The following is a 24581-nucleotide window of genomic DNA, read 5'->3' as shown; positions in this document are numbered from 1 at the left end:
TACTTGACACGTAATTATTTCATTTCATGTTAGAATTGAACAACTATTTTCCTGCTGTATTCGGTATGCATTTTTTTAGAACAAAAAGTTAGAAATAGACCTGATAAAAGTGTTCAAGTTACTGGAGTTTTTTTTTCGATGAAGAAAGACCTGTCGTGTGTGGCATTTCTTATCTTCTACAGATTTTGTATGTTCAAAACATCTCTAATAGTTTCAAGCTCTTAATTCGAAGTATATGACGAGTTTGTTGCTAATGAACGAGGATGAATTTTATTTTTATTGACATATTTTTACAAATTGTACTGTTCAAAACATAAAACGGGTTCTAATATTCCAAACGGAACATTAACTTGATTTGCCCTTGGTTTATCGTTTGGAACAAGCGAAGAAAATTGCACCAATTGCGGGCATAAACGCTTGGGATCGTAATATTAACATAACCTTTAGGATTTGAGTATTCAAAACCGACGGAAAACATTGACGGCAAGCCGCTACCTGACTTCAGTGGCTTACTTTTACCTAGCGGGAATCTGAACGGGGGAGTTATTGCCAAGACAAATGATGATAAAGGCATGACCTGGATCTATCGATGGACAGACACTTTAAAGGAGTAAGGGATGTTTTACCTTTTAGATGTTTTCCACTAAATTATGGCCTCAAAGAAGCTCGATTGCCTGTTTATTTTAATTTGTTTTATTGTGTTGGACACTCTTGATCCTTTGAAACATGTTATAGTTTACTTACACTTGCTTTCACTATGTTTTTGCCTTTGTTTCTCAACTCGTTTGCTTGCAACAAAATAATCGTATGACTTTCATTGAAAGAGTCTCTTAAATTCGTTTAGAAAAGTGTTTGTCAACTGCTAAACCGGTTAAAGCAAACGATCATCCAAAAACTGTTCCCTTCAATCGAAGGTCCAAAAATGCCTCGGGAACGTTGAACTCACACCACCACCCTCCCGGGTGCCTGAACTCAACGGATGAGCTTAAGACCACTTACTGGTCACCACCTTTATCCGACACCAGAGCCACCACCACCGCTACTAGCAACCGCTCTAGGCTAGGCAAATTAAAAGTTTGCCCGAGCCAAACGTCGAGCAGGAAATGCGAATGGCGATCGTGGTGTGTAGATTGGAATCTTGGTGTTCTCCGCTTGGTGGTTTTCTTGATCGTTCCTTAATTTGGCAAACGTGAAAATTTGCCTCCAGAAGTTCTTCTAGCCCCAACCAACCGGCTCCAGGGGGAGGGGTTAGCTTTTGGTGGCCCATGTTCTTCACATGTAGTGTTCCGTGTGCGTGACGTGGGGGAGAAGCCAGCACAGGTGAGACGAAAGCCGGCTACGCGTCTCTGCTGCTGAGTGTGTTATGCTGCTCTAAGTTTGCGCTGCCGTGTATCATTAACCTCGGTCAAGGTTAGGCGTTTACCATTCCTCTTTCGTTCGCCAATAATTCCTTCCGTCTGCTGGCGTGGCTTGGCGCGCTTGCTCTATTGCGCTAGCTTTGTGCCCGATATGTATGTTGTTGAGTGCGGATGTGGTGTACACGCGGGACGTGCTTCGCTTGCCGTTGCCGCTGGATAATTAGCTTTCTTATATTCATGTTGCCATGTATGCGGCGTTCCATTGGCCACTGGCGTATGAAAACGTTTCGAGTACGACAGTTTCGTCATTCTGTCCCCACGGGACGAAGAGCTTACAGACTTTGCACACAAGTTGTACTGATCTCCCACTTGATATATCTCGTCTTTTGGATCATTATTCCTCTGAATATGTACGTTTTTTGGTTGACTGTTTTGGATCGTTTCATTCAGGAAAGTGTCTCACAATGAAAAAAAGCGGGAAAAGAGCAACAATTTGATACTTTTTAGGTTGAGCCGCCGGGGATTTCGAGTTGAACATATTTGAAAGGTAAAACAGGCCGTAGCCTTTTCGGTCGACCGTACAGCGAGCACAACAACACACTCTTGGGGGGTTAGAATGACGCCAAGAAATGCCATCGCGTCGGCGTCGTTCCCTCCTTCAGACCGGGTTGTTGTGAGCCACGTCGGGGAGTCAGGAGTCGAAATTTTTCGAAGGTGAATGCCCAACATATGCAAATAATTAAACCCGTTTGTCGCCACCGACGACAACACCCGGCTTCCGTCGTCGGATAGGGTTCGTTGGTTGGTCGTTAGGAAAGAAGGGCTGAGGGATGGTGGAGAGAGTGAATTTGTATTTGCGGCGGTTTGTTGATGGGCGCGCTTTCCCGATGGGCTCGTCGGAGGAGCCAGAGCCTGGATGGTTTGTGACATTCAGGGCGACGAGTGTGTGAAGAAAAACGGGCTTCACGCGCGTCAAACCGCGACAAGAAGAAGCGCGCACTGCGTTACGCTAAGCGTTACGTCGCCGCTAGCGAAGGAAGCCGGCACCATTTCGTACGCGCTCGCTAAAACCCGCTGTCCATTGCGCCGGCACTGCGGTGTGTGTATGTGTGTGTGCATTGTGCGGTTTTATTCTTTCCGTTTTTTTCGCGTTCCGATGCTAGGAAGAAAGGCAGAAATACAAAAATGGGGGAATGAAAACGACTAGTGCGCTCTCGAACCCACGGGAGCCCCCTCGGCTCTAGGAGGAAAAAGGGGGAAACAATGAAAGCAGCAACGGCGGGCAGCCGCGACAAAGCATTACGAAGGCAGGACAAGCAAGCAAAGACGAAAATCCAAAATCAAGGTCATTGTGCACGTTTCGCCGGTCGCCGTCGAATGTGCTGCCGTTTGGAAGGTATAATACGAGCGAGCGACTTTCAGCGGCCCGTGTGTGCGTTGTTTGTTGTGTCGTGTGTTTCGTATGTTGGTGGGGGGGGGGGGGGGGGGGGGGGGTACCTCGTGTGGATCTCCCCGCAGGGTGTACCGCCTTCGTTATGCTTCGCACATGCATGTATGCGTGTCGCGGCTGTGGCTGCTGCCTTTTTCTACCCCTACGAGATCCGCAGCAGCATGTTCTTCCTTTCTTTGGTTTTTAAAAGACATAATAATTTACCCGGGCGCATATTGTGTGTGTGTGCGCGGAGTGGGGAGGGTGGAAGGATTTCAAAGAACTGTTGACATATTTCCTGTCCGTTGTGTCCGCAGCTTCGTGTCGTAAAACCGTCGTAGATAGAAGAACAGGGAGGAAAAAACAGAAGCGCATAACTAACACAACAAAGAGAGGATGCAAAAGACCTGCCATCCAGCTTCAATTCGGAAAGAACGCACAACAAACAGTACGATTGCGTGAGAACGAATTATTGCAAACGATGTGATAAACGGGAAGCAGAAGAGGAGAGTAAAATCATAACTCGCTGATAACAAACCACAACAGGCGGGTTGACCCCCGGTGGCCTGTGCAACATGTGCATACAAGATTGCATCGTTTAGCATATTTCCCTCTTTTTCGCACGAAGTGGCGCTTCAGTAGGTTTTTATTATTTCCGTTGAAATGCGATAAATAGCCAACTCTAAAAAAGCAAATGAAAGAAGGCATGTCTTTCACAACCTGCACCAATTTTGTTTTTCATCATCAACGATTTGTTTTCCGAATTTGAAGAACAAACATTGTTGTGCTTGCGTGGCGCAGGATTTGTGTGGTTAATTCTTTTCCGCTGCTCGAGAAATCGCTCGTGAAGCGTTGTGGTGTCATCCAAGCAGCCGTCGCTTGCAGCCCTGCATGAGCATATGTGTAGGTGTGTGCGTTCCGCGGGTTTCGACGTCATATGTCGCGTCATGTGCGGGAATGCGAGTGTTTGTAGGACTTTTTTCTGTCTTCCTTCCATTTTTTTGATATGCGAGCGAGCCGTCGCGAATACCACCATTTACACAGGCGAAATCCGCAGGACGCCTTCACCAGGCGTCGCGACCGTCGGGACACTTCGAATGGGCGCGCGCGCGTGTGTGTGTATGCATACGTGCCCGAGCATAGGTTCTTCGATATGGGACTACAAAAATGAAGGGAAAATTATGCTCCCCGCGAGCGAAAAAAAAAAACTTCCCCTGTGTGTTCGTGAGGATGAGAAAAAAACGGGAAAGGACGGGAAGCGGAAAAAAATCGCTGCTGTGTGTTGGTGGTGGCCGAGCGGTGAGAGAGGGGATGTGAATGTGATGGATTGTTCTATTGCCAGCCCGTGCGTTGTGCGTGTTGACGGTACGGCGGAAGGATGCGGGCAGAGCAAGTGCCTCGGGTCGGGTGGCTGTGTGTGCGGCAGCGCTTTGATACACACCTCACACCCCTCGCGCGCGGGAGGGAACGGTAGGGCAGAAAGGAGCAGCGGTATTTGGACGTGCCCGAAAGGCAGGTTAGGTTGGCACAAGTGTACATGAATGCGGCCTTCATGGGTGTGTGGGTTACATTTTTAACTTCTTGCTACCCATCCCGCTCCCACGCGAGTAGTTTCATGCGGTTTGCTGTACTGCTTTCGCGTACGTCTCGCGCGCCGAGAGATACCTCCACACGAACGCATTCGAACGTTTGCGGTGGGTTGAGATAGGGAAACGCTTTGTATTTTTTTTTCGTCTTCTTTTTCTCTCCACTGCACGGCTCTGTAAACCGCGTGCGCAAACGAGACGGCACGCGAGGTGAATATAAAAATGTGCTCCATCCTCCTCCCAGAGCGAAAAAAAATCCATCCCATGGATGCGTCTGTGTGCGTGTTTATGTGGCGAATTTTTTCCTGACGGATTTTTTTTTCTCCTCGCGCCGCTGCTCCTCTCAGAGGAAACTTTTTATTTATCCTCTCGCGCTCCTGCTCCCCACCACCATGTGGCAAACCCACCCGCCCCCAGCCGCTAGCCCGCTCGTAAAACATGTGCTGCAGCAGTGCCGGTGTGAAGTGCTGCCTCTCCTCCCGCTGCAAGCTTGAACGCCTTTGACATAGCCTGGTGTGCGCGGCGGTGTCCGCGTGAATGTGTACGTGCTGCAGCGCATAGCGCCCGTGTAGATCGGACGGTGAGAGAATAGGTGGATTTTTTTCGGGGCTTCAGTTTAGTTTTTCGGTTGTGGCCCTTCGGTTCGGTCGGGTAGTGAAGTCAGTCACTTTGACCGTTGGACGCGTGTGCGCCGCAGTTTTTGGCCCGTGTGCTGTACCCGGAGTGCGTTTTTACTTACCGGGCTCGGTAAGCAGCCTACCCACACCCCATCCCCACCCTTTAAGTGGCGGGTAGCAGAGAAAAGGATATCGCATCGAAAAAGAGAAGAAAATCAAGAAAAAAAGGCTTAACCAAGCAGTCAAGGTGGACGAGAGCTTAGATTATTTTTCGTGATTACGCTCGTCCTGGCGATTTGTTGTTGCTGCACCTACCTGTGAGGAACCAGCGAACCCGTCGCTGCAAACTAGATCTCAAACGCTGGGTTAAGAAATCGACAACTCGTCGTTCAAACGGTAAGCAGCCAAAGCAAAGCCGGCTAAGTGTAGTTTACAGTAACCGCGTTGGAGTGGAACGATCGTGGATTGTTTCCTCAAAAATAAATTTAAAAATGTGCTATCGTTCGAGATCACCCACCCACGGGTGGCTCAGCGAAGAAACGGAAAAATTTCACAGTTGATGTTCGTGTACGTGTGTGTATGAAAAAAAAAGTTAAAATATGGACGATCCCGTTGCAAGGAAACGACAAGAGTGATGCAGTTATGTCGGGAAAATGATATGATTTATTCGTCGCTGGACAAAGTGCGCATCAGCAGGTTTCAGTCATTCTGCCGGCGTTTCTTATGATGCGCACTTTCCAAAAAAGGAGGTGTTTATTGTGTATGTGTTTTATTTTAACGGAACTGGTAGCGTACTGGGGTGCACAATGCAACAAATTCCATCACTATCCGTTACGGGGAAAAGTCGATCAAACTCTCTCTAGTCACGCTTTTAAAATCGATTTTTTTCCGAACGACCATTTAGCGGGTTTTCTCGGTTCCCGGCGGCATCCGTCACTTTGTTTTATTTTGGTTTGAAATTAAATTTTTGGTGAATCGCACTCTGTACTTCTTCGCGAACGGTTTGCGTTAGTCGGAAGATTGTTCGTATGTGGAGTTGCTCGGTGGTTGAAAAGAAAGCGAGAAAGTGTCAATTGTGGGGGAAAGCGATCAAGGTTAGCGCATCGATCGATTTGGGAACGATGCAAGAGTGTTCAATTTATTTCCTGGACAGTGTAGAAAACTGTTGAAATTTCCTTTCATAATATAATATTAGTTCAAAACTTTTTTTCATGGTACAATTAAAAATTCGAATGTATAAAAAAAAGTGTGTCGTAAATCATTCCTGTTCGTGTGTTGTAACATAAGAGTGCTAGTGCATGATTTTCAAAATCGATACATGAAGATCGTCCACGATGCACCACAGTGCGAGGAGTATTTACGCAGTAAGGACCAGTGTCAAGTCGATCAAACACAGTCCTGCACTACAACGCACACCCGCCCTTCAAGGCGAAGCAGCAGGTGTACGTGTTTTTCCATCGCAGCAGGCATCCCATCAAAATCCGAAATAGCAGGATTTCTGTCGGGCAGACAGTGCTTCGAGAAGGACATCTTATACCCTCATGGTAGAAGTAAACGCGGTGTGAACATGTCCTTCGTGCTGTTTTTGTGTTTGTGTGTACGATCGAGATGAAAACAGGATCTACCCGTCCCGATAGTATCTGTGAAGACTGGACTCTTCTCCTTTATGATGCTTGTGAACGCACCCTGTCAGTGGCTTTGTTTCTTTTGTGGTGAAATTCAAAAACTGGAACGACTCGAAGTTGATTTGTATAGAATATTCGACGAAAAGGAAACTAGAAACGTTTTCATTCAAAAGTTGTTTGCTGGAAGGGAAAATGCCACGCATACGACGGATTGCGCCGGACTAAAGAATGCCACTTCATCTTTTAGTTTCGTAAGATGTGTAGGCGTAATGTTAAGAATGTCCACCAAAAAAAAATGTATGTGCTGCGCTTTGATTTGTGTGTGCTTTGGTACGCGTTCGTCCGTTTCCGTCCGATCGTCGGCTGATCTTCCCTCTGCACCCCTCCCCCCCAACCAGCAGCATCGCTTCCCACACAGCACTGGGAACGCTTCGCTTCCGCCAATCGTAGTGTGCGTAAGGAAACGGTCCGCGATCTCTCTGCCCCGCGATCGACGGTGGTCAGTTTCTTGTGGATTCTTAAGAGTATGCTGCCCGCGGGCGCGTCCATTCGCGCGTGTGCGTGTATGTGCCGCTAGAAGTTTGAACCATCGAAAGGAGTGACCATTTCGGTGTGGGAAGAACAAAATGCAGCTCCTTCTCGTAGGAATGACGATGGACCATTGGCATCTTTGATGACAGAGCGCCGTAGCGTGGTGTAATGGTGGTGGTAGTTTTGGTTTCATTTTAATGGATGGCCAGTCGAAATTTTGAGTTTTTGGTGAAGCTTTTCGATATTAATTTCCCATGAATTTGTTAGTTTGAACCGAAAGATCATTTGCGTTTTACGCAAAATAGAAATATCGGAAAGAAAGCTGCCTTCACATTGCCTTCAAGGACAACTAGATTTGTCCTTTTATGTGTCGAAACGAAGTGGTTAGTCATCTTGTAGCTGGCTTCGTCCAATTTATATTCGATGCTAAATATTTCTCCATGAATCAAAAACAATTCTATTAAGTATGAGTTTGTTTTTTGTTTGAACTTATATAACCTTCTTCGTCTAGGATGGTTCAGTAAATAGTAGTATATTTTCTTTGTTTTTTTTTTAATCATGTTCCGAAACATCTTCCTTACCCGAACATTCTTTTCACCGATTGTTGTGTGCGTGCCCCAAGAGCAAATGTGTTCATTTATTTTTTTGGGGAACTGTACATGTCCACTTTCTCACGACTCGATATAACCTTTACCTGATTTTCTTCCCACTGGCTGCAGTCTGTTCTTATTTCGGTTCTTGGATTGGCCAGGTTGGGAGTGAGCGGGAGGGTATATGCATTGATGCTGGTTCCTTGTGTCCCTTTTGTGCTGCTGTAAGACGCTGGACGCTGTAAGATTTTTGGACGAACAAATTGAAAATCGTGGAGTGGTGAAGAAAATCGACAAAAACAGGTTTTTTCTGCCTTTTTTTTTGTTTTATCCCTGCACACGGGACTCCTATACTGCTTTTTAACTGCGTGTTTCCTTGCAGTGATCACCCAACAATGGCTCCCTCTGTCGGTGTGGAGTTTGGGGTCTGGCGGCGGTCTGGGCAGCGATGGTTGTACAAGCTAACTTCATTTTTACTACATCCGGTCCCTGGTTCGTGTCTTGCCGCCGGATGTGAGTGCCTTGTGGTGGATGGCTTTTGTATTTAAATGCGCATCAAATAGCGTTGGCGCCCAGCAATGCAAAGGTTTGGTGCTACTGGAGAGGGAAGCATAACGGGGCGTGGAATGTAGATTGGGTAGAAGAGGCACGTCCACTTCCGGCGATATGCAAAAATTATTCGCCTTAACCCAACGCACCCCTGTGCCCAACGCACATCAAGCAGTTTAAGTTGGCAAACTTTTTTTCGTTTTGTGTCTCACCGTTTACGCATTATCATTATCCAAGTTTTGACAAGAATGATGAGTAATTAATTCAATTTAATTCGAACGCAATTCGAAGTGCAATCAACAATGGTGAATCCTAACACCACAGCTGCACCTGTCTGTAGTAGAAAATGTGTGGAATACGTTGCCCAGTGAATTGCTGGCTAGGTCCAATTCTACAATTCTTTTCATGGACAGCCCGAACAAGGTTCAAAGCAAACGAAATGATTTCCTCGAATGCGAGAGGAACCGTACCAAACAATGCACCCCGCCGCCCATGGTCAAGGCCATTGTATCGCATATCGCTAATTTGTTTATTGATGTGGTATGAAACATAGCGCTGAAGCGTAAGTTCGAAAGATATTCAATTTAGAAACAGATACTTTTAAAGTACAGTTATCAGAAATTGTTTTATCAACCTCTGTCCCGATATTCGAAGGCGTGCCGTTTCAGTGTTGTACTCCATTTTTATGAAATTTATTATTGGTAGAAATTCGGTCAAATCAACATTTTTCAGTCATTCTGAAACATTTATACTTTTGCATATACTTTTGCAGCATCGTGTTTAAATGCGAGCGATCGAATAAACCGTCCGCATGGAGCAAAGATCCCACGAAAGATCGTAGGAAAAGCACAATATAATAAATGTGAAAATTGAAACGAAAATCAAGTTAAACCACCGATCTGTCATTCCCGTTACTCTTGAACGTTACTCCCGTTACGTGCACACCAGTTACGTATACCAAGCCGTTACGTGTCGGTGGGTGGGGGAAGGTGGGCGCACGGGCGTTATGTGTATATCCTTTTTGGTGTGCCACAGGGTTTCTTGGATTGGTTGATTCGTGTGCCGTTGGTTGGGTTTTTTCTGCTGTTTGTCACCGTGCTCCACTCACTTTCTGGAGCAGGTTTTTATTTCCCTTGACTGTTTTTGTTGTTGCTTAAGTCTCCTTTTTTCCCTCCTCATCGACGACCTCCATTTTCCCTGCCTTGTTGTTGGTGGAAACCGGTGGCTGGCGCACAGTTACGGTGGTCCTTAGGTACATAGTGGGCTTCTCCCTTTCGCACTCCCTGTGTCCCTTCCCGTCTTGCGGGTGGCAAAACATTAAAAAACACGTTGAAGTGCAAATGGCTAGGACGCGTTTGTGCAGCTGGTTGGGGCAGAGAGGAGGGGGGGGGGGGGGGGGAGTTATGTAAAGAAAAGTTGAAATAAAAATTAAGGGGTGGCACTAATCAATACACCACGAGCACGACTGGATCGTTTTTTTCTTCCTCCTTCGTGGAAGAAAATTGTGTGTCCGCTTTGGTCGGGTTGGGCCCAGGGGGGTTATGCAGTAGAGCTGGGAAGTGAAGAGGTCGAGGATTTTTTTCCCTCCCGCGAATCTTTTCCTTCTCCGAAAGACACACGAGAAAGGCGCGAATAAAAAATCGAAATCCCAAACGGGAAAAGAGAGCGAGAAAGAGAGAGAGAGCTAGTGCTGTGTTCGTTTGAATGTGTGAGCGGTAACAGGAAAGGATAAGGCAAAAGGAGCACAGCGAGAGGTAGAGTGTCCCGCCGGTCGAGGTTAAGGGGTAGGACGAACCCAGCGGGGGTTGCGACGCTAGCAGGTCAGGTAGCCGCAGGCAGGCAGGACGGCGAAATGTCGTCGACGTTTGTGGTTCGTATGGAGGAAGCATGCAGCGGGGAAAGAGGGGAAAAAAAAGAAAGAATAATCCAGTTCGAGTGTAAGTGGCGCGGCGGGGCATGAAAGGAAAGATTTTTTTTCTTTTTTTTTTTCTTTTTTTCCCGTCATGCTCCTCTCGTCTCCTTCGATGGAAAATTGGTCCTTGCTTCCTTCAGCCTGTGCGGGGTGTGTCTGTGTATGTGTGTGGGTCCGGGGAAGGTGGAGGGGGGTGGATGGTGCTTGCGGTGTATGTATGCAGCGGAGCGTTTTTAAGATGAAGAGAAAAAAAATCTGTGATGAACATCAAGTAGTCGGTGAGAAAGCAAGAGACCACCTCTGAAGGAGGAGTGATAGGGAAGGAGAAAGGGCGGATTGTGAATGCAGAAGGACGTCAGCAGAAATCGGCGCTTGCTTGCTTGCTATGTGTTATTGCCGTCGTCGTGTGGAACCGTTTTTTTTAAACCGTGGTGCGAAAGAGAGCGAGTCGATCGGGTCCTTATGTGTGTGCGTGTGTGTATCCCGTATCCCTACGGATGTGGGCAAAAGGAGTATGGAAGGGGAGGAAAAAATTGTCTCACTTTTTTTGTCCACAGACGCGCGCGGCTTTCGTCTTCTCAACCCTGCGAATCGCAAGGAGCATCCTTTTTGGTGGATTCCCCTTGCCTTTCGTCGTTACCACAAGTGCGGCCACTATTTCCCAAGAGGTGTGTGCCAGGAGTGGGAGATTACGCGTACCATCATCATGAGAACAATCCTAGCAGGCGAGCCGTGATTCGGACGTGGAAATCTCCCGGCTTGCAAGGAGAGGGACGGGGGCGGAGGCCCGCTGAAACGAGTGCTGGCTCGTAGCGATCTGGCGAGATTCTGTGCATCGGAATTAGCGCTGGGAAAATTAACGGGGAAAACGCAGGAAGAAGAACAGAAGGCAACCAACTTGAAGCATAAACACACACATACACATACCCCTACTGAGACTGGGATGAAGTGTACGCGCTTCATCAAACTTTGCCGCTTTTTGCAAGGAATTTTTCTTGTTCCTTGCCGCTTACACACACACCCCGTCCATGTCCTCTTATAGACCCGGTATATATTTTTATTTTTGCTCGTTCGGCGCCGTCCTGCTCTTACTCTAAGGTTGGCTAACTTTTTTCCCCTCTCCCATACACTTGATGATACACTTTTCTTATTTGCGGCAGCAAGATGCTTCTCCAGGGGTGGGCAAATGGCGATGACAGATTTCCTTCGGCGTGGATGAATTTTTCCTTTTTGCTATGCTATTAGGTTGTAATTAAACTTGGGTCCAATTAATTTTTTAGGAGATTTTTAGTGTTGTTTATGCTGCCCATACTCGCATATCAGTCCCATTTGACTTTTCATCACTTTTGAGTTAGCCTCATCACTAATGTTCATTTTCAATTTGTTTTCCAAAAAAAATCTGAAAGTTGCCATTTAGTGCAAGGTAAACAAAGTATGCTATAGGATGGGATAGACTGATATGCGAATACTTTTGCTTTCGCCTTCAAAAGTACCAGCATATCGGGTCTCATCTAGTTTATTTTCACCATTTTAATATTAAAAACGTGTATTTTATATAAAATGTCATTCTCAGCGAAATGCTTATGTTACAATCCAATAGTTGTGATCAACGAATCATGAATTTTGTATCACTAATAACAGCAAAACAATATCTAATGTAAAATGTTCAATCGTTATTTTCTCAAAATGGTGATTTTGCAAATGGGACTCATATGCGAGTATGGGCATTATAATTTACAATGTATTTCCAAATCGTTTTGGCTGTTGTCCCAAATCTGTGCCTGTAATTATTTTTGTAATTAAAATACAATTTTTCAATGGTGCGTTCATCACCCTCTTGTTGTTTTGATAAGAAAGGGGCTGTTGTACTGTGCTGATTTCATAACGTCCTTGCGAAGTTGCCGACCCCTGTTTCGCAAGATGCGAATGGCAAGTAGTTGTTCGAAGGAAGAGTGTATTAGGGTATGGAGGAAGGAGGAGGAAGTGTGAATGAGAGGAATAAAAACTCCTATCCTATACGCACGCAGCAGCGTCTACGAGATATCCTCCACACATGAAGGTTCTGCGCACACTAACAAGTTGGATGGACGCGCTCTGGACGGACATACATCAAGTGTGGTGCTGTGTGTGGGTTTTTTTTTTCGTTCATCCCCGTGCGGCTTTTTTTCCTTGCCCTCCTTGGAAGGAGGTGTGTGGTGCGTCTCAACTCCTCTGGTGCATCTGTAGTGGTTTCTGTTTCTTCGATTGAAGCTTTTCTTATGTTCAGCATAGCTTGCGACTTCCGTCGGTTATGGGCTGGTGTGATGGTCGCCGTCGTCGCCGTCGTCGTTTCTTGTCTGTCGTTATTCGATTTGGTCGCGCATTTCGAAGACGTTTTCTGGGCCAACCACTAGTTAGTGGGGAGTTGTGTGTTGTGTGTTGTGTGTGGGTTCTTGGGTGGTTGTTTAAGTTTTTTTTTGGGGTATGTAAAAAACCGATCGCGAAGCCACGGATATCTTCGAAGGATCTCCTTCTATTCCAACAATTTGGGGCCACGTACTTTGGTTTTATTGTATTTGCTGGGGAAATGTAGTGTTTATATTTGTATGGTGTGTAGCATGATTTGTTTTGTGTTGTTGTTGGACGTGCTGTGGGCAAGAAACTCCAATTGATTATTGGTATTGATTATCGGCGATTGCATTGGAATCTGGAATCAATAAAATAATTCGATTTTTCTATTCGGGACACAAATTCAATAGTTATGGTGTTATGCAATAGAAAGTTGAATGTTCGATACAAATTAGACAGAATTCCCAACTTAGAAATTAGTTGTTCATCTGGACACTATATTTTTGTTACTATATTTTGGCGTTTACTGTTAAAGTAAAATGTGATGTTTATTCGCCAGTGTGTGTTGAATTCTTTGCTTACCTAAAAATCGCCAAAAAAAAACAACCTGCAAATTGGTGCAATTTGAAATTCCAAAAGGAACATTTGCAGTTTTGATAAGCATTTTATGAACACATTACGATGGATTCGAACGAACGAACATAGGCAATACATGAAACTTGCAGAATTGTTTGCTGTGATGATTCGATTTTGTTTTCGGGGAAAGCTTAATCGAATCAAACAAAAAATTGCGCACCGGACTGAGAGCAAACAAGCAAACAAAACACAAATATAATGTGCATCACGACGGATGTGACACTATCAGTGTGCCATTTCACCACGAAAAACCGTTGGATTATCAGCCGGGTCGTACGATACGCGCGCGTTCCGATGCTGGCAGCATCCCGTCCAGGCCACCACCGCCTGTCAAAACACTGTCGGGCGAATGGAGCCAATTATCAGGGAGCAATTTTGCGCTCGGAATTTCGGGCTCAAACGTCGACTGATCTGATTCCCGGTCATTGGCTGTGTTTGGTTCAATAGGGAATGTATTTCGGTTACTTACTTGTTGTGGAGATTCTGTGAATCAAGGGGAAAGCGAAGGCTTATGTGCATGATGTGGGACCAAATTTAATAAAAAAAATTAAATTTAAACAGAAATCAAGAAGCTCTTTTGGCTTGTAATATAAATAAGGCATTTTTAGTTACCTAAACGATAACAATCGGGCAACAATTGAAAAGACGAAAGAACGGAAAACACCCACACCTGGTGTTGCAAAGTGGTTAGGAAAAGCATTAAAACACACCCCTAATGCCGATACGTCGTCGTTTCAACATGTCGGAACGCCGTGTAGTGAGAGAAAGCCTACCGAGAAACGGACCGACGGACGGTACAGCATAACCCAGGAGATTACTTCCACGGACGACACCATCATCATGGCCATCCCGGGCCAGCAGTGCAATGTGCAGACGATGGCAACAAACCGTTCTACGAAAAATAAAAAAAAGCCCCAGACTCCATCACCACCCGACTCAGCGAGATATGTGTATGAAGCGGGAAGAATCAAAACAAAACCGAGGCAATAGGTGGCGACCGATAAAAGTGGCAAGAAATAAATATAAAATACACAAGTGGTGTGGTGGTGGTTAAGTGGAGGAGAGCAGCAGGAAGCGGCGGCGGGGGCTTGTTGTTGGTGGCGCTTTGCCTTTTGCGCAGGGTCGTCGACACCGGGGGGAGAAATGGGAATCCAAGGGGTCGTGTTTAGAAAGAGAAATGGGAAAGATTGCGATGATGGAGGAGAAAACGGGGATAGGGGCTAACGTGTTGACGAAGAGTGAAGGGGAGGATGAGGGGGGGAAGTTGGCGTGGCGAGAGGAAACGGCAAGGACGCGCCTCTCGATAGCGTCGCGTTTGGAAATGAAGATGAAAATGAATAGCGTAGAAAAAAAAAACCATAATATGGGGCATAAATGTTGTTAAACCAAACCACCGAGAGAGTAGGAGAGAGAGAAGATGTGTGCGGAGAAAAGACCGCGTGAACGAAGTGCAAAGCACGTGTGGTGGAGTATGTTGTGTTTCTGTTTCCTTGTTGTGTATGCACACAGTTATCGTTTTGCTTCCCCCACACCAATCCACCATCGCTTTCCATTCTTCCTTCATGTTGGGTGCGTTCTTCATGCGTTCGTTTGCCTTTTTTTTGTTTACTACAATCTTTTCCCCGTTCCCCTTGGTTCACCATCCCCAGTCCTCCCTGGTCTGGTTTTGGGTTTGATCCGCGGAAGGAAGCGCGTGTGTGTAAATATTGAGTGTTTAAGGTTACCGGCGGACAAGGTCACATCTGGTGTGAAGGGAAAGAGATAGGGAAAAGCAAACAAAAAAACAGCAACAGCAGCAACAAGAAACTATGGACTATAAACAAATGGAGAGATTTGCTTTGTTGTGTTCACGTTGCTCTCTAGTGCTGCTTTTCTGCTTCTGTTGTTGTTTTCTACTCCTGTAATTCAGAGGTTGTTTTCGCTGCTCCTATCCTTGTCGGAAATTTAGCTGTGTAAATTGTTTGTGGATTTGGTTTATTTTTTAAATCTATAAATATCATTAAGTCCTACAGTTAGTTCTTTGCCAAACCATCTGTTGGAAAACATCGTTCTACTAATTGCATAAATAATTTATGCGTGGACGGCATTTTATATTATGCTGAGCTGCAAATCGTTTCGAAAACTAAAACCAAACTAACACCAAAGTGAAGATAAATTTATAAAAAATGTGTACTAGCCCTAGTTATTGTTACTATTTTTTCACTGGCAAAAGTACTGTGAAATGAAAAATACACTGAACTAGTTTTTGGATTTTACGTTTGAGTCCAAGGGCGAGAAGAAATTTTCGGATTGAGAGAACACAAACTATTTATTATCGAAGAGACCCCCCAAGCTCTATATTTATTTGCGTGTGCTTCTATCAACAAATGAATATGTAATAAATAGAAAGAGTGTCTTTGATGGACTTTGACAACTAATGCTGTGTTATTCTTCCATCGTCTGTTCCACAGAGTTTACTACGGACGGCGGAGCAGCTGAAAATCAAAGGCCTTTGCGAGGTGGGCGAACCGCAGTACGAGCAGGACTACTCACCCGCGGTCAAGCGCTACAAGCCGTACCGATCGCGATCGCCCCCGGACAACCGGCATCAGCACCACCACCACCAGCAGCCACCGCCACCGCCCCCACCCTCGTCCGGTTCGGCGGGATCGGCGTCTACCGGCGGCGGGGGTCGTACCGGCTCGGGAGGTGCAGGCCCACACGGCAACAACACCAACACCAGCGGCTCGTCTTCTTCCTCCCAGTCGACGGGCTACAGTGAAAACGGCAAGGGCGCCAAAGAACGATCGTCGGCCGGAGGAACAGTAGTCGGAGGCGGCGGAGGAGGAGGAGGAGGAGGAGGAGGAGGAGGAGGAGGAGGAGGAGGAGGCGGCGGTGGCCGTAGCCATTACCACCCTTCCCAGCAGCAGCACCACAGCCTGCACCATCACCACCCGCACCTGCACCATCCGCATCATCCGCACCACCATCTGCATCATCTTGCCGGAGACGAGGACGATGGATCGCCGTCCTCGGTCGTAGTGGTAGAAACGCACGATTTGACCACGACCGGGCCGTCGGCCAGCTCCGCGACAAAGGATAAGCTTTACCACCTACAGCAGCAACAGCACCACCACCACCAAACGCATCCGCAGCACCATCATCATCATCACCCACCGTCATCTCAGCAAATTGGAGGCAAAATGGCCAGCCTAGGAATGGGCGTTGGAATAGTGAGTAAAATATCAAACGCCTGACCCCCGAAATATGTGCCAAAACCAAAAAAAAAAAACAATGCGTACCAAACCTCCCTTTCCGGATCAGCCCGAAAGCTACCGGCCGAATCGGCCGAGGGCGAATGTGAAAGAGGGCGTTTGTTTGGATTTGGCATGGTGCATTTTACCGCACACACCAGCTTCCACACTTGTCACTGACCAAATTTGTTCTCCATTTCCACTGCGCTTCCAGAATGGCTCCGTGATGGGTGTAGTACCGATGGGCTATTTGGATTTTGCACCCGAGCCGCCCGCCCCGACCGCGACCCCGGTGACGGAGCATGTGGACATCAACTGTGCGCCAAGCAGTCACGATACGCGTGATCTGTCCAGTAAGTGTTAGTAACATTTTTCTGTTTTATTTTCTTCATTTTCCGATCGTGCGCCATCCTTTTAAGTAAAGGTAGTTTTCGTTGACTTGTGCAATAGCGTCGGCGGTCGTTGTTGAGGGTTTTCTTATAAAATCTAAAAGTTAAAGTTCAAAAGCAATCGCAAAGAAAGGTTGAGGGACACTCAACAGATAGATAATTTTTAATAATTAGGTCTTTACGAATAAATTTATTTAATTTCAAAATTTGGTTTAAAAAATCTTAATGTGCAATTAATAATTTGAGTTTGATATAAGTTTGTTGTTTTGTCTTTTGAAGACTTGAAAGTTTATTTCTGTTTGACGTATAAGATATAAGGTTTAAAAAAAAATTAAATAAAAAATTAATCATTTTCTAGTTAGAAACTTATCGAATAGAGTTCAAACAGCTACTTTTATTATTTTCAAAAGGATGCTTTTTTCTTACATTTTTTGCTTGTTTTGAACGTATTTTCTCTTCGAGTTCTACAGAATTATAAATGTCCTTTTTTGAATAAATATGGATTTTCATGATGTTTAAATTGGTTACGGTCTCTGGCCACGTTTTACTTTGATTTAAATGAACTGATTAAGTCGTTGCAATGCTACGACTAAGAGTGTGTTTGCTTATTAAATTCATCGAAAGCAATTGCAATGTTGAACGTAGTAATGCAAACAGCTTGCTTTCCATAGCAAAGAACTCTCAATTGTTCAAGAATTAATGGGCTTCTTTTCACGTGTAAAATGTAATCGATCGCGACGTTGTGATGCACAAATAGAGGTAGCCACCAATCCCGTAGTAAACCACCCACCCAAGCGACAGACAACGAATGTAAGGAAAATAGGTGAATAAACTAACGCCAAGTTTATTCCTTACTTCCGGATAGATTCTGTGCCAAACGATGGTGACTTACGAGTGAAATTCGAAACGTTACGTTCGCTAGATCCTCCCAATTCGGTGCAACTGGACAATCAGGCCGTGGCCCATCAGCAGCAGCACCAGCAGCAATTGCATCACCAGCAGCAGCAGGCGCAGCAGCAACTGCTACACCAGCAGCAGCAACAGCATTTACTCCAGCAGCAGCAGCAGCAGCAACAGCAGCAGCAACAGCACCGGCAAACTCCGCAGCCAGCAGGGGCGTCGGTGCCACCAAATGATCACCAGCGAAACTCGCCACCCCACATTCAGCAGCAGCAGTCGGCCCAACAGCAGCAACACATCATGATGGTTGATCCGCAGCAGCAGCAGCAACACCACCCGACAACGCACAGCCCGGCCTCGAGCGTGTCGTCGTCCTCTTCCAGCCAACATCCGGAGAATCTGGTTACCGGTAGCGGTGGCGCCGGTGGTGGTGGTGGTGGCGGTGGATCAGTTACGCCCGGTCCTACCCCAAACAATGGCAACAGCAACGGTGGTGGCCCGAATGGGACCGGCGGTGGTGACGAGATGAAATCGAGACTGAACCTGAAACAGGAAATCATTACCGACGCCGCCGACCAGCAGCAGACGATGGAGGTCGAGCAGGATCAATCGTCGATGCATGGCATGGTCGTGACGCCGGAAATATCTGGCATTATGAACCAGAGCCAAATGAGCGGTAAGTTTTTCATCATAACTTCTTCTTGTGCTTGTGATATGTTGGCTTAATATGTCCCATTTTCTACCTATTTCAAATTTTACTGTAGATATGTATCAATCAGATGCCAGCGAAGACTCGAAGGCGGGTATTTTGGATGGGTCGTCTATGCAGTACACCAATCTGACCAGCCCGAACGAAGCGAAAACCCCAACGGGGCCTAAGACGTGGACCGCCGAGGATATGGAATCGGCACTAGAGGCCCTGCGTACACATAACATGAGTCTGACGAAGGTATGTAAAGCCTTAATTTAACTTTGAAATTGATAAACATTGAACTGAATAAAATCCATTTCGATTTTCCCAGGCATCGGCAACTTACGGTATTCCATCGACGACCCTGTGGCAGCGAGCCCACCGGCTCGGCATCGACACACCGAAGAAGGAGGGACCGTCGAAAACGTGGAACGAAGATTCACTCAACAGTGCGCTGGAGGCGCTGCGCACCGGTACGATCTCCGCCAACAAGGCCTCGAAAGCGTTCGGCATACCGTCTTCCACGCTGTACAAGATCGCGCGCCGAGAGGGCATTCGCCTGGCGGCCCCGTTCAACGCGGCGCCAACCACCTGGTCGGCGGAGGATCTGGATCGTGCCTTGGAGGCGATCCGCGCCGGGCAAACGTCGGTGCAGAAGGCCAGCACCGAGTTTGGCATCCCGACCGGCACGCTCTACGGGCGTTGCAAGCGCGAGGGCATCGAGTTGTCACGCTCGAACCCCACACCCTGGTCCGAGGACGCGATGATGGAAGCCTTAGAGTCCGTTAAGTAAGTGCCATCGTGCGTCCCACAGTTGGAACCCCGTTCACTAATTCCTTCGCCTTTTGTTTGTTTTTCCTTCTTCCTCCATATGCAGACAGGGACACATGTCGATCAATCAAGCCGCCATCCACTACAACCTACCGTACAGCTCACTGTATGGCCGGTTCAAGCGGGGCAAATACGATACGCCCAGCTCGGGCGGCGGCGGTGGTGGCAGTTCGACAAGTGCTGCTGCTGCTGCTGCTACCGGCGGTGGCGGTGGTGGTGGTGGTGGAGGCGGTGGTGGCGGTGGCGGTGGAGGCGCTGGCGGAGCAAGCGCTAATGTTGGCGGTAGTCCCCAGATGGAGTTTAAGGTAGAACCTCAGCAAAACGATCATAGTCCAGAGAACACGGTAAATTACAGTTATTATTAAAATCTCAAATCAAGCGACTCGTCAAACTGTCCCCACTATAGTAGTAGCTAAGTAATTTCTCACTCACAACGAGGTGTTAGGCTCGGAAGCTAGATCGAACGAAAAAGAGTCAAGAAAGAATTAGAGTAGCGACGAAAACAATCCCTAAACTTCCCAACCATCATGCTCTACTGGATGAAGGAGAGAGATAGTGGAGTTACAGCATTGATCTAGTATTATCGGAGACGTACATTGTATTTAGTATGTAACTAATACTACTCCTACATTTGCCTATACTAACTAGTCACAAATTAGTGTAAAGAAAGTATTAACCAATTCGGGGGGAGTATGTGGTGTAATTGGAAGAAATCGGCAACATTACTGCACAAAAAGGCGGGCCTATACCGATAGCGTTATTTGGACCCCTTTTTTAGTGAATGCGTTATATGATTTTCTCTTCTTCATGGTTGTGTACATTTCATTTTCCGTTATTAGCGAAGACCATTTTTAACAACATTGTATATTATCATCATATTGGTTTTGTATTTTATCGTCAAACTGTTCATTACGTCGTTACCCTTTTACTTCGATTCATGTTTCGTACAATTTCGGCCGCGTAATATTTGGAACACCCGCTTGCCTGGTGGATACATTTTTCGGTGGTCCCCCTGTTACTTACCTTTTCCCATAAAATGTGTATTATAAAGGACGTTCAAGGAATCGATAAAGCTGTTGACTTTTTCATAATCCTACCCCGTAGCTGATCCGTTGAATCTTCTATCCCTGGATAGTCGTCATGATCGCGAGGAAATTGTTAGAAAAATTTCTTTCGTCTCGCTTTTTATAACCCAATTAAATATTTGTTCACCGCTAATTTGAGTTCTCGCCAAGGTGCTGTCGGTTCTAGTTTCTTCTTGTTTTTTTATTATTATTAACACATTGCATTTAATAATTCAGAGATCCGTTCTTCGAGTGGTCTATTTTTGTTTCAATGTGCTTTAACGAAATTAGTTATTTGAACATGTACATATGGATATCAGTTGTAGGGGTTGGAAGGCCATATAAAGATACAATTTAATTCAGCAAATTGTGAAACAAAAAGCGCTGAACCTAGAAGAGTTCGGGTGTCGGCGCTTCGGTCAGGTGTCGTGTAGTTTGGTCGTTTCTATCCCCTCCTCTCGGGTATTATTTGTGTTGTTTATCGGAAGTGGTTGGTTACTGGTTGGTAAACATAGTTCAGCTCGGTAGACATTTGCATCTGGAATGTACGAACCCTCCCTACTACACCCTAATGATTGCACAGCAGTGAAACCTATCCGCATCATCCGTAGCCCACATCGTCCCAAAAACCACGACGCATATACCATATATACTATACATCCATATACTTAGCTAGTCTAGTCTGTACAAACAAAAAAAAATCAAATAAAACTGGTCGGAACGTGAATGATGAAACATGAATCCATAAACCCTCCCCCCACCCGATATTCCAGCAACATTACAATCCTGCACTATCGACGTCCTCGACGCCTACGAGCAATACTCCAACGCAGCAGCAGCAGCAGCAGCAGCAACAACAACAGCAGCAACAGCAGCAACAACAGCAACAGCAGCTCACCCACCATTTAGTCCAACAATCACCGGCACCAGTCAGCATTCACATCAACGATGCCACCCATCACCATCTGGCGCACACTCATCAGCAGCTCCATCAGCAGCAGCAGCAACAGCAGATGGTGGTGATACACCAGCAGCAACAGCAGCAGCAGCAGCACCATCACCTGCACCATCAGCCGCAGCTAATACAGCATCACATCATTCCGCAGCAGCATCACATCATCTATCAGCAGCCGCTGCAGCCGATCCAGCAGCAACCCCAGTACCATCCAATGTACCACATCATCAAGCAAGAGAACGATAGAAGTTGAAAGCATCGACGCCCTCGCCAGCAGCAGCGGTTTGGCCAACACCAGCAGCAGCAACAACACCATCAGCATCATCATCAGCAGCAGCAGCAACAGCTGCATGATCTTGATCTCCTTCAACATCAGCAGCATCAACAGATGCAGCACCATCATCACCATCAGCAGCAGCAACAACAGCGGCATTACGAGGAAGGAGCATGATGCGAAAAGCAACACACTGAGATTACGGGGACATTGTATCAAGAGGTGGACATGTGATGGAACTACACAATTCATACTGGCACAGTCTCCATTCTTCCTGTTTGAAAGAATGACAAACAAAAGATGGCTCCTTGGATCCAACAACCTATCGGAGGTAATCATTATCCTTGCGGTATCGAATCCAACGCAAAAGTTGTAAAGTTTTATGCCAATCGTCAGAAAAGCTGTTGTGGTGCGCAGGGATAGGGATGTGCGTGTTGGGTGTGTGTGTTGGCGCATCACGAGGCCCCGTATGGGAATCCGCATTATACGTCCATAGGTGAGCCTTCCCTCCTTTGTCCGTAGAATGTTCGTCGATATGTAGTGTAGGTAAAAACGACAGACAGATAGATATAGAGAGAGATGGAGAGAAAGAGAGAGTGAGTATCAATTTTATCAAAACAGACGTTACATCAAAACAGACCCACATTGATTAATCAACCCAACCGCAACGATAGGATAATGTAATATCCCTCACTCTCCGTTTTCCCTCTCCCTCTATGCTGGTGCGTTGATACTATATTAGGGGGAAAAAAGGAAGAAAACAATAAAAACCACAACCACATGAAATAACAGCAAACAAGGAGTCACTCGCTCCAATATCGTGTAGAACATAACTGGCGAGAGATTTAGGAGGAATACATCATGTTGGGTGCGCTTAACTGTTGATGTGTACGAACGCATTGTTAATGAGCGGTAATTTGCCTTACGCAAAAATGGACAGTGGAGTGCAAAAATGGAATGGAGTCGTCGTCGTCGTCGTGGAGTAGTAAAGGATGTTTGGCAACATTAGAAAATGTTTGTGCGCAAACATTCAAGTGCAACAGTAAAGAATATAAACAGAAATTCAAAAGGTTTTTTCCGAAGGTACTTACGTTACTTTCCAGTGAAAAAGTTTTCGCACTATGTCATCAAAGGTGAATATGCTACTGGTAGGAAAAGCTTGCCTCTCTTTAGGAAGTATCGAAACAGGTAGAGGGTAGAGAATGCTTGAAACACAATCAAAATACAACCGCGTCGTAACAGGAATAAGTTTTCAAATAGTAATGGTGCAACAATTCTCTCCCGAAATGGATACGATCATTTGTGGATACGAGAGAGAAAGGAAGGTTAACAGGTGCGTCGAAATCCAATCACAATGTATTGTTTGTTACTAGATGAAGAAGGTAAATTCTGTTTTTTAACGGGTGTCGATCAAATGAGAGCGCCAGATTTTCCTTCCAATAATTACCTTCAATCGATAGTGGATACGTTAGTGGAAAAAATGAGAGCGATTACACTTTTTCTTTATTTTTTGTTCACATAAACACGTTTAAACAATGTTATTTTTTAACCTTAAAAAAAGCGCGCTACGTCAAACGAGGAACAAATGGCGAGAAAAGGCTGCTGGTTTGGAAAGTGTTTCTTTACTCGTGTCCAACGACCCATCTGAGGGCACACCGATATATACTACTTACTTACGACGCCCTCTCAGGACTGTGTGCATTCCGTTGGACTAAACAACGCCAACAGTCACACTTCTTGTGCGGCACGATGTTTCAATTTACAGCGATGTATTTCCTGCTTCGTTACGTACGAGATTATTGTCTGCGAGCGAAACGCCCCAGCAAGTAGAAAAGATCACATTGGTAGAAAATGTAGTGCGCGAGAGACGATAACAGCAGTAAATGCCCGACTGAATTACAATGATGATTATTTTAGCTATTAGTTATGTTGAAAACATGTCAAAAAGAAAACAATCTCATTAATCAACAACTCAAGGTGTTAGGTTTATTTAGTTGAGAAATGTGTGTGTGAATACGGACCGGAAGGTACTACACTATCATTGAATATCGACACAAAGGAAGAGCAACAGGAAAACGGGGATCAATTTGGTTGTTTTGTATTCCATTGCTTGCACCAGCTTGGCGATGAACAGTATGTTTTTTTTTTCTCTTTCTTGTTAACACACTACTTTTTGCTAGGTCAAGGAAACTCCAATTTCTGTGTTGTCGGGTAAATTTTATACCTGAACATATTTTGATCACGTAGGATGCGAAGCACCAGCGATGAGTGCTGATCGATATATCTATGGTTATCCTTTAAAATATTCTTTAATACCTACAATAACTATAATTTAAATTGAATTAATTGGATACACTTTTGTCATAATAACTATTATTATTATTCAGTAACTGCAATTATTGCTATTTTTTTAGTTTATATATTTTTTTTAAAGGCTTCATGTTTGCAACCTTTTTGAACGAACAATAAAAGAAAAAGAATCACCTAATCGAGTTACATTGGAGGAAAATCTAAAAAGAGAGATCGTTTTCACGGCGTCTCAATTTCATCAAAAACTGCTTCCAACCCGGGGGAGGAGGAGTAGGAGAGCTTCCAGTTCGCCCAACTTACTGAGCGTTTAGAACGTGTTCTGTTAATTACACAGTAAGAGCGACAGATTGTGCAGGGATAGTGGATAGGAACGCGCGGCAAGCTCTAGCCAAGCTTTCATGTGTAATAGTAATACTTCCAAGCCGTGTATTTAGGAGGACAGGACACTTATTAAGTGGAAAGATTTCAAAAACTCCCAAGCTGGGTAACGAACCTGCGGAAGTTTAATCACGATAACATCACGTAAAGTATTATTGGAAAATATAGTGGACGGATGGGAAAATAATCCCATTTTTGAACCGTTTTCAAATGAATTCCTTATGCCTTTGGAGTTTCTTATTTAATTCGACATTATTTATGCCAAGCGATTTTGTGGCGATCAAAGAGAGGGTCTCATAAATTGTGCAGTGGGCTTCAAAAAATGTGAGAATGGGAGATTCCTATTTCCCACAATTATCCATATTCATGCCTTCGTTGCGTTCAATTCGTTTGAG

General features: G+C 45.5%; 1 protein-coding gene across 1 annotated transcript in view; it reads left to right on the top strand.

Annotated features, from left to right (window-relative positions):
- Nucleotides 1-21527, top strand: part of LOC131282321 (protein bric-a-brac 1-like) — a 60357-nt gene extending 38830 nt beyond the window's left edge. The window contains exons 3-9 of the mRNA XM_058311749.1: nucleotides 15612-16373; nucleotides 16609-16753; nucleotides 17649-18359; nucleotides 18448-18632; nucleotides 18706-19163; nucleotides 19252-19549; nucleotides 21043-21527. Coding sequence (XP_058167732.1) covers nucleotides 15612-16373; nucleotides 16609-16753; nucleotides 17649-18359; nucleotides 18448-18632; nucleotides 18706-19163; nucleotides 19252-19549; nucleotides 21043-21477 — 2994 coding nt within the window. The 3' untranslated portion in view covers nucleotides 21478-21527. The remainder of the gene's footprint in view (nucleotides 1-15611; nucleotides 16374-16608; nucleotides 16754-17648; nucleotides 18360-18447; nucleotides 18633-18705; nucleotides 19164-19251; nucleotides 19550-21042) is intronic.
- Nucleotides 21528-24581: the final 3054 nt, after the last annotated feature.

This window comes from Anopheles ziemanni, chromosome 2, assembly GCF_943734765.1.
Source record: "Anopheles ziemanni chromosome 2, idAnoZiCoDA_A2_x.2, whole genome shotgun sequence".
Taxonomy (NCBI): Eukaryota; Metazoa; Arthropoda; class Insecta; order Diptera; family Culicidae; genus Anopheles; species Anopheles ziemanni.
This window is presented reverse-complemented; position numbering and strand designations above follow the sequence as displayed.